The 10,995-nt window shown below is 37.8% G+C and overlaps 2 protein-coding genes across 2 annotated transcripts in view; one reads left to right on the top strand and one right to left on the bottom strand.

The window, feature by feature from the left end:
- The window catches only part of ctnna1 (catenin (cadherin-associated protein), alpha 1), a 54,572-nt gene that overhangs the window by 2,102 nt on the left and 41,475 nt on the right, over positions 1-10,995 (top strand). The window lies entirely within an intron of this gene.
- The window catches only part of lrrtm2 (leucine rich repeat transmembrane neuronal 2), a 4,271-nt gene continuing 1,591 nt past the window's right edge, over positions 8,316-10,995 (bottom strand). Inside the window, exon 2 of the mRNA XM_005719632.1 lies at positions 8,316-10,697. Within this exon, the coding sequence (XP_005719689.1) occupies positions 9,061-10,697 (1,637 nt within the window). The 3' untranslated portion in view covers positions 8,316-9,060. The remainder of the gene's footprint in view (positions 10,698-10,995) is intronic.

The following is a 10,995-nucleotide window of genomic DNA, read 5'->3' as shown; positions in this document are numbered from 1 at the left end:
TTGTCATTTGTTGAGCAGGAAGAGTGAGCGCTTGTTTTCATGCAGAGTATGTCCCGGATCAAAATGCGGTACAGTCGTCTTTTTTTTTTTCTCTTTCTTTCTTTTTTTTCTTTTTTTTTTCTTTCTTCGTTGTCATTTGGAAATGAGATCGCACATAAGTATGAATCGAGATCGCGATTTTCTAACGATTAATTGTGCAGCCCTAGCGCAAAGCATCAGATTACAAAACTGCATGACCGGCTAGGGTGTCACAAATGTTATGGCGTGCCCCCAGATGATGTGATGTCCAACTCGGCACGGGGCGCTCAGAGCATAAAAGCACCATACCAGTGAATGCTTATAAAATTATTTGATTGCAGATCAGGTTTGCCTCAAAATTTGTTTTCATTGGACATTGACAAAATTAGCAGTTGTGGGTCAACTAAGTTTGAATGTCATTTTCTCTTATTCTAGCCTCAAGAATTGCAGTCATGGTTTGCACTCGTTGTCCATCCACAACATGTTCAGTTTATTTTAAGGTTCAAGACACTCATGAAGCATCTCTGATTTGCTTCAAAATGACTTTTCCACTTCACTGGACTCATCCATGCCAGCCATGTTACCCTGTATGACTTGAGATGTTAGATTTACAGCGAAATACCACTCATCAGCATGGTGATGATAAGTGGACATGATAGGTGTATGACCACTCATTTGGCCAAATGAAAACAACAGATGAGAAGCATAATGTGTCATTGTCCACAGTGTGCTTTAATGGCGTAGTTTAGCCTCTAAGAATGGTGCCTTTAAAGCTGTGGTAGATGTTTGTTATGAATCTTAAGCATCTAAACAAACCACACTTGTTTGAGGATGTGTCAAATTATTCCAAGACAGAGAGATAATAATATATGTGATGTCTTTCAGGGAGGCAGTCTTTTTCTTGCCTAAACCAGTGTAGGCCTATGCTTGGCACAACCTTGCTACATGATGTCCTTGATTTTTAACTGTAGATCATTTTGAATGCAGATGAAGCAGTGAAAGTCAATAAACGGTATGTAGCCATTACAGCATATGGGTTTACACTCACAGCTCATGGTGTTGGAAAGACTCCTAACTCATTCATTCCCATCCCTTATGTTTCTTCATACCCTCTAGCTACAACTTGTTTACCCCCCTTCTCCATTTTTCCTGCACTCCTCCTGACTCAAAGACTTCCTAGTATCGTATAGTAAAACTCAAGCATTGAATCTTAGGTTTTGTTGAAAGGATTTAACTTGGAGTATAATTAATTGTTCAGTGTAGGGTTGTTGTACTATACTTTATGTTGTACGACTTGAGTTGCTTTGAGCTTAAAATGTGCTAACAGCAGTGGCCAAGAATCAAATTCTGGAGCTTGCATTTATGTGCTAGTGTGTTCCTCATCCCTTAGGCCATGAAACAAAAATGCTTTTGTTAAGCTTTTTCGTTAAGTTTTGTGTAGGTTTGTTTAATTAGGCATATTACAAGTTGTACAACCCCCAGTAGTAATATACAAATGATCTGGCTGCGGCATGCTGCAACAATATATTAAAGTGATAATTAAAAAAAAAAAAGAAGTCCTTTGAATACCCTCTTAAAAATCTCTTGATCATTTTTATATGGAAAAGGGCTGGATAGATAATGACAATTGGTATGTTGTCTAGAAATCAGGTTTTTTTTTTTTTTTTTTTTTTTTTTTTTTTTTGTGTGTGTTACATTTTGTTTCAAAGCCAGCTTGGTTTATATTAAAGTTGTTTTGATAAGCATTTTTTTTTTTAATGTTCTGTTTAGGTCTGTTTTTGAGCTTTTCAAACTGTGCCTTTTTATACACATTCACAGCAGGTGATTTATTGCTTGTTTCATTTGTTTGTTCAACCATGAGAGTTATTCGAGGAGCAGTTGAAATTATGAGCTGATTTGAACACCATTTAATATTTGTTTATCTTGTATACAGCAGACACTTTATACAAGTTGTATTCACTTTTATAAATTTGAGCTTTGAGATAGATAGATATTCATTCATTCATTCATTCATTCATTCATTCATTCATTCAATGGAACTAAGTGAATAGAAAAGTTGGGATGCACTAGCTACAGATGTCTAAATGTATCAAGCACATTATGCAGATGAATCACTTGGATATGTCCAAGTGTCTTTCTTTTTTCGTGTTCCCAGAGTAGAAAATGTAAGGGCAATGCTAATGATGATCATTTAATAAGACTAGAGCTTGTCTACTCAGCCAGTGAAGTGGAAAGGTGGGTGGGGGGAATGTCGCCCCAGCACTGCCACATAGTGTGACCTCAATTATTCCATATTGTCATGACAGTTTGGCATGGCACGTGTCGAGTGCAACTGTTTCTGCCACTTTTTATTAATAATGCATCCCTTGTTCTCGGCATCTGTCAGGGTTTCATTTCACATTGGAGAGTGACACTTGCTTGTTTTGACATACACAGCTACTGACATTTAAATTTCTTCAACCGGATAGGATATATTATCATTTTCACCTTAGGCAAAAAAGACATACCTGGCCAATGTAGTGGAACCCAACTTGTCCTCCTTGCTTGTGGTTTTTGGTGTAGTTCTCTTCCCACACTCTGCCTTCTCCTTGCCGAGTTCTGTTTCACTTTCTTTTGCGGTTTCAGTCTTCCTGCTTGTGCCCTCTTTTCTTAGTGCCTCACTCTTTTCTTAAGTCTTGCTGTTTTCTTGCCTTGGGCATCTAAAATGAGTGTGTGTGTGTGTGTGTGTGTGTGTGTGTGTGTGTGTGTGTGTGTGTGTTAATAACAAGTTCACAACGCTAATGAGGATATTGATTGACATTTTACATGAGGATTTTGTTTGGACATATTTAAAACACAAACAAAGAAACAAACAAAGATTGTGTTTGATATTGTACCCAGAGGTTGTGATTATTATAAACTGTTTTTACCAAAAATATTGGGGTGGGAGAGTGACAGGGTTTTTGATTTTATTCATTTTATTTTAAATTTGTCTATTTGTAATCTCAATGGATAATTAAAACAAATTTGCACTCCACACAATGTAACAGGGGAAAGCTTTAGAGTCCCAAAGGTTTTTCTGTATTTACAGCCTCCATAAAACACTGGTCTGTCAGTAAAAGCCCTTCAGGCTACATTTCATTGATGGGGTGATCTTTTGCTGGTGAATTCCAAGCTTTTTGATTAGCTTTGCTGTCAGGTAAATGAGGTACACCCTTTCTTTAACAGGGTGTGTTGTGAACTGCATTAGACGGCTTGTTTTAAATAATTTGCTGGCAGCTGTGGCAAGCTTTGTCTGTATATTAATATATTTGTATTAATTCAGATTACAAATTTCTGTGTCAACTTTTGACCTTTTGCCATGTCCCTTTCTTGGTCACTTGAGAGCTGAGGAAACAATTTATAAGTGTAATATACTGAAAAATACTGATGCAACAGCTTAAGCATGCAGATGGTCCTTCTGATGGTAGTTGTCCTTAAGGTAGACTCATATTTAGCACCATAACATTTTCATTGAATGTACATCAGTTTAAATGTTTTCTTTCAATACTGCATTTTCTTTTCTTTTTTTTTCTTTTCTTTTTTTTACAGTTACAACACTGTGAATACACTGTTAAGTGACAAGATCAAACTAAGAAGCCTTCATTTCTTTCCTTGTTCTAAGTTTCAAACACTTTCAAATACAACACTAATATTCCTTTACTGTTGAGATTGAGAAGGACTGGTGTCCCTCTACGTAGAGAGGTGGCTGCCTCAGAGCCAAAGTGGCACATCTTAAAATGGATTCAACTGAGAATGTGGAATCCAGTTATTAGCCAGGTAAGGCCATTGTCTTTGAGTTCCTGTATCTTGGAACTATAGTTGAATCTAAAACCTAAACAGACTGCGAAGAACATGTATATTGCATACAGAAAAAGTTATAGCTTTAAAACTAAGGGCTTAGGTACCTTTCAGAAAACAAAGCTTATCCCTCAGTTAAGTACCAGATGGTTTAAGTGGTGTAAGCAACGTTGGTGTTTGTTTTGTAGAAAACATGGTTTGATTAGGCTCGAGTTGGAATTTTTGCTGTTTACTTAAAGCAGGCCTGATGTTGGACCATTTCTCTCTGGTTATGAGACAGCAGTGGCAGACTTGCTGGGTCTGGAATATTTTGTAATATGGTGACATGACGGCCATAGGTTTTTGTGAATAAAAGTGCTGTTCTAAGTTTGAATTAGATTTTAATTTATTAGGCTAAATATTCAAGCATGTCTATTGGTTTGTAATTCTCAATTGTTTGTGCTAGGACTCACCAGTGATATCCTTGGAGAATGGCTTTAAATTTAAGCAATAGATACATTAGGGGTTATATGCTGATGAGAGTCCTGATCAATGTGTCTCTCCTAGTAAGCATTTTCTAGATTTATTGGAGGTCTTATAATGAGTACCTGAAACATACATGGGTTCTGAGTCCTTGAACCACACTGCCGAAGCCGTGCTGTCAGACTCGTCAGTTTTGTGCCTTGCTCACTTGGGTACACCCTCCAGGTTAATTACGGAAGCTTGCTTTTTGTAGACCTCATCAGAAAAGAGCAGGTAAAATTGAAGTGGCTCTTGTAGTTATTTATTATCTGAACCTTCTGACAAATGTAAGATCATAGGTTAGAGGGGTGTGGTGTTTTTTTTGTTTTTTTTGCTTTTTTGTTTCAATCCTCAGATGAAATAGTTACATGAAGAAAATGGCTTAACAAGTTTCTGTGCCTTTATAATTTCTACTTAATATAACACAAGTGCGCACTAAAAATATGATTAGAAATATGTAAATTATGGAAAGTTTCTTGAACAAATACCTGTCAGGTGTTTATTTTGATATTATTTTGTTTTCAGTTAGCTGTTTTAGAGCAGTCAGTGAGTGAGAACAAACATGGTAGAGTTAAGTTTGTACTCTGTTTAATCATCCAAAAATGTGGAAGTTGTCTGGATTCAAGTACTCAGTCTGTCTAAAATCAAAACAATATTGGATTTGTTGTTTGCAGTGGCAGTAATACTTGCACTAAGCAGAGATTTAGAGAGTGGCTCGAAAATCCAGAGGTTAGATAGCCAATAACTGTATTTACTGGAGTGTTATACAACTGTAGAAAAAAAATATGGACACTGAAATGATAAAACAAAGTCTTTTCTGTTGTTTTAGTTGTTTTTATGTAAATTGCTTTACTGTCTTGTGTGAATGTTTCACTTTGATAGTTTTTTTCTTTTATATTTTGCACATAGAAGCTTAAGACTTTTTTTTTGCGTTGATGAATTATATCTACTTTTTTTTTCTTTTTTTTTTCATCTGAAAGTTGAATCTGAAACTAGACTCAAAGACAGTACTGTTTATAAATGTCACTTGTAAAAACTAAGAAAAAGGAAACACCCATGCCATTAATGTTGCCTACAATCTATTAGCCCACACGAAATGTGAAGTCTTAATTTGTGGTTTTGGTTTTGATTTTCTCCATGTAAGTAAATATCACATTGTCACAGAGTTTCTAATTCCAAAGTTTAATCTCTAGTTTTTTGCTCTGACATCCAAGAAAAATGGACAATGCTGGATGTTACTGGTGTTATCTGATGATCATTATCTGTAACTGCAGTGCTTGTATATCGGTCATTTAATTTTGGGCATTTTAATCACATAGGACCAGTGTCGATGCAAAATCACGAATTTGGTGCAGTTAATATTCTCAACAATTCAGTCTTACATAAGACTGGAAATGCTTTAATAGCTTAATTACTGGTTATTCATTGCAGTGTTAGTTTGTAGATTTTTCACTATTTGCTCTTCTATTAAACAACAACCTATAGCTTGTGGTAAAGTAAAAGTTACTTAACTTTTGAATGTACCCATAAACATGAATCCTCATAGCAAAAAAAATAGAATTTTTAAAATCATAAATATTTAAACTATCCTTCTTGAATGTCAACAAGTGTTGAATTTCACTTTGTTGATGTTCAGAGTTTTGCAGTATCATGATTTATACACTGTACTAAAGTGCAATTACAGACCAAACCAAGTTGTGAGCATCCATCAGTTGGCAAACACCTTGTAAATTATAATCATTTTATTTAAAAAATATATGTTTTGAGGGGACAATGTTTTTTTTTTCTTCAGTTTGGCACATCTTATCCACTATACAGATATGAAATTGTACATATTACAATACAAAAGGAAAATGGGAAGAGAAAAGCATTCATTTTGCACAAAGAGGTTGGGTTAGAGGGGATTGGTGCTGCTTTTTTTTTTTTTTTTTTTTTTTTTTTTTTCCCTATTTTCCATTTTTCTTTTTTTCTTTTTTTAAGGCAGGGTGGGAACAAGGGCTAGAGGATGACAAGAGGAAACAAAAACAGATTACAAAGAGCCAAAGTGCAAAGGGATGCATATTTCTACAAATTTGTGGATTTTCAGTCACTTGGTACAACTGTAGTATTAAACAGTGAAATGTCTAATGATGGACAGAACTTTATAGGAATTCCATATACATCCCCATACTTGGTGTTATCAAAAACAAAGTCTCCCCATAAAGTTTGCTGAATGAGATTAGGAAATATTCAACTGAATTTTGACTCTTGAACATGCAAGACAGATTAGAAGGGCAATAGTTAAAGCAGTGCTAAGCTGGAAACAACTTAAATTAGAAAATGGAGGTGCTTGACTGATCAGTGTATGCAATGCTTTCATTCAATTCAGACATGAAGTGTAACAATTTTTGGTTTACAAAAGCACTTTCTTGTTTTAGGCATCCTATGAGCATGTGCTGAGACATGTTGACACGCAAGCATTCATTTGAGTGTGAAGCCAAATTTTGACAAGCTCAATATAAAGACAAAGCCACAAATGGTACCTCCTCCTTACCTATAGGGGGCATCAGCCAATGAACTTCACCCTAATTGTTGAAAACCAGACATCTCACTTAAAAGTGCTGCATCTTGTCATCACTAATTGCAGACTTTAGTAAACACGAGTTAAAATACTAGTCCTAGGAATTGATAAGAATATCGTAAAATCGCTGAGTACTTGAATTTTACAGTGTTCAAACATTGGACTGCTCAACACTTGATTAGCTGTGAAGTTGCTGCTACTCTGGTCAGTGTACATTTCATGCCTAAGGTGCTGTCATTCTGTCATTCCATTCTCTACTACTTTTACTTGCCCAAAAGGATGCTCGGAATTGTTAAGAAAAAGACATAACCCCATTGTTAAACTCTGTCTTCATCGTCCTATCTATTCCTCTCAGCCCCACTCTTTCACCCTACCCCCACTACTAAATTGAACACAAAGAAGTGCGAAGCTACTGCAGCAGCTTTAGTCTGATGCTAATGCACATCCTCCCCCTGCTGCATACAAATGTGTCCTGACCCAGGCTTGCTGTTTGCTTATCACTGGATCTCCATTTGCTCTCAGGGTATTGACCGCAGTTTAACTTGACACGTTCGAGTGCTAACCTAGGACCTGAAATGCATTTTTCGCTAACAAGAACAAAACCTTAAAAAAATATATTCGCACATGATTTTTGGTCACAAGGATTACTATACTGTATTATTTTTCAGTGGTAGCATGACTAAATGTTTCTAGATCACTGGTGTGGGTGATAGAATATTAAGTTCATTTTGCCTTGCTTTAATTGGTTCAATCTTGAGCCTGTCAGGACTTATTAGTGTGTAAGCAGTAAAGAGCACAGGCTACTGGGGTTTTGTATTCAGAATAAAATGCGCTCCTGTCTGGCATTTGAGCTGTTTGTTACAGTTTGTCACTTGCTACCCTCACTCTAGCTTGTCTGTATATTGATCCTGGTATAATATAGCTCATCAGTTAATTGTAATCAACACCTAAAGCTGTTGGAAATATTATGGTCACAGTTTGTATGGCAGTTGAAAATGGAGAATCCATGTACAGATCATTGTAGATCATTTTCCATGTCTAGGGTGAGGCTGACATCCATGAGTTTTTTTTTTTCTAAGCAGTGTAGTGTGTTGGAAGTTAATCACAGTTGTTCAGTCTGTCCCACAGATTGAGAATTTATTTGTGGTGTTGAGCCCTCGTGGGTGGGAGCTAAAACATCCATTAACTTGAGTCAGCTGCAAAACAGCTTTTCATTTACGGGGGTAACGTCTGATTAAAGAGGTAATTTTTCCAATTTATATAATTGAACATAAATTCTCCATTCTCAGTCCACACTTTCAGTTGCATTTCCACACAGAAATGTTTCTTTGGAGGAAATCCAAATGTATTTATTTATTTTTTTTAGAAATAAAACAATCTCATTCTTACTAAATACAGCCTCTCTTCTTCTTCTTCTTCTTCTTCTTTTTGTTTTCTGTTATTTGAATTTGGCAACCCAAATGTATTCTTGGTGGGAAACCGTGGAACCATGTCAGATTTGATAAACGTAATGTCATAAGTGATTACTCAATAGAATTTCAGGATTCTTCTATCCGTAACAGATGATTTCTTTATTCATAACATAACAATAATGACATTTACTTTACAGTTATAATTCATAATTTGAGTTTGGTCTTAGTGCCCTTTAATGTATTATAGTTCTCTCAAAACAAAGCTACAAAACAAAATGTTCTGATAATTGGTTCTGTTCATTTGCCCCAGTGATTGAATGTTTGGCTTGGACTGCCTATGGTGTAGTTAGAAACAGCATTTCAAATATTTACTTTTTAAAAGAAAATACATAAATCACATCTTCCCTTAATGTATTCTGTTAGCAGAGGGCCACTTGGCAAAGTAGTTTCTCTGTGCTGCAGAATATAGAGACAGTGGTGGAGACAGATCTCACAGTTTACAATTTTCTTCTTTAAAATGATTGCCCCTGCCTGATATGAACAACCTTGCATTCATATAAAAATAAATTTGTGACTATCTCTACAACGTCCTGTAACTGCCCAACCTCTGCCATTGTAGCATTCTCACATATTCTCAAATCTCACTTGTAGAAATTATGCTTTTTACATAAACTGGGAAAAAAAAATCAAACCCTGTATCATCTGAAATGGTCAAATGACAAACCATATGCTCTAGGAATAAATAAGAGTTCATACTTCACACTCTTTGTAAGGCAGCTGCTGACACTTGCACTGCCCGTAGCCGTTGATGATTACGAGTGCCCCTTCTTCATGGCTGGGCTCATACTCATTATAGGGTACCTGCGTAGCTAGGTCTGCCATAGGCTGTCGTTGCTGGGTCCTCATCTGTCTGCGGTTCTGAATAGCCGAACAGTGGCGTATCCGGCGCAGGGTAGGAGGGCAGCACTTCCGTGAGATATAGACAACAAAAATGATGAAAAAGAATGAAAAAAGAAGGGCCATAGTTCCCATGATAACCCTTTGAGTCATAACAGTGTTGTCTGCAGTTGCGAAGTCATCTGTTACAGCTGCCTCTTCCAATGGAGCAGTAGTAGCTTGAGCAGTGCGTGATGTTTGTGTTATGATTGTTGTGGTAGTGACTGTGGTAAAGCTCCCAAAATCCTCTGCATAGTCCGGTGTGGGGGTCGGCTGCATAATTCCAAACAAGGAGCTTGTGATCTCTGCAGCTGTAGTAGCGTCTGTTGTTGTACTAATGGTCTGAACGACTGGTACTGAAAAATTCTGACAAAGTTGGAATCCATAAACGGCATCTAGTATCTCCTCACCTTGGGCATATTCAGGACTGTGGCAGAGGATAGAATGCTCCCACCTTCCCTTAAAGGTGCTTAGCCAAGTGGCAAGAGAGCAAATCCTTTTGGTACATTCCCAAAGGTTGCTGGACAGCCCAATCGTACCCAAAGACTGCCACATATCCAAGACTTGGGGATCCAGGCTGCTCAGTTTGTTGTTATCCAGCAGCAAAACTTTTAAATTTGGCAGCGTTTGAAACACATCAGGGGTCAGGACACGAATTTCATTTCCTGTGAGGTCCAGCTTCTCCAGCGTGGTCCAGATCCATTCCATGCCACATGTTACGTTGCTGATCTTATTCCATTGCAGGTATAGAAATTGAAGGGCAACAAGGCGAGGGAAATGGGCCAAGTTTATCTTGGTCAGTTGATTGTGCTCCAAGTGGAGCTCTTTAAGCTTGATGAGCCCAGCAAATCCATTTCGTGCCAGGCTTCGGAGACGGTTGCTGCTTAGGCCCAGATATTCCAGGCTACGGCAGTCCCAAAATGCCCGAACAGGTGTGGTGCGAAGTAAATTAGAGCGGAGGTGGAGTATCTGGAGCTTCCTCAGTCCGTGAAACAGTTCTGGCTCCAAAGCAGTCATCTGATTGAAGGACAGGTCCAGTATCTGAAGATTGATGAGGTGGATGAAGGTTGTGTTGGGCAACTTGGTGATACGATTGGAGCTCAAATTGAGGTCCTTCAGTTTATAGAGCCCTTGAAAGGCATCCTCTTGTACTGTGGTAATCTGGTTGTGGTCTAGATGTAGCCAAGTGAGCTGGCTGAAACCATAGAATTGATCAGGACTGAGCTCAGTGATACTATTGTGTCGTAATGACAGCCCCAGGGCTCCCTTGTCCACACCATCTGGGGGTGCCTTAAGCCCCTGGGTGTCGCAGTAAAACTGCAGGTCCTCACAGCGGCATTTTTGAGGGCAGGTTGTGCACAACGCAGGAGACAGCAGGCACGCTAGGAGCATGCTGATCACAGACAGAGCCGCTGGTGCAGGTCCCACCAATGGCCACCTTGAATGGAAACCTGGGTGGGTTCAAAGACAAGAAAATGAACTGTGGGGCGGGAAAGCTAATCTCTGCAGAGTACTTATTACTAATTCATGCTGGCAGTTATGCTCTTTTGTGTACGCTCTGTCTTGTCCTTACATATAGCTGCTAAGGTATTTTACATTGGCAACTTTAACAGTGTATGTAAACATGATACCCTTGAGATTCGGTTTAATGGAGATGTCATTTTCTCAGCAAGGCTTCTAATGATCAGCTGCATACATAAGGCAGACCTTTTTTTTTTTTTTTTTTTTTTTTTTTTTTTTTTTTTTTTT

The sequence above is a fragment of the Pundamilia nyererei genome, unplaced genomic scaffold (genome assembly GCF_000239375.1).
Source record: "Pundamilia nyererei isolate P.nyererei 1_Seehausen unplaced genomic scaffold, PunNye1.0 scaffold00001, whole genome shotgun sequence".
Classification (NCBI taxonomy): Eukaryota; Metazoa; Chordata; class Actinopteri; order Cichliformes; family Cichlidae; genus Pundamilia; species Pundamilia nyererei.
This window is presented reverse-complemented; position numbering and strand designations above follow the sequence as displayed.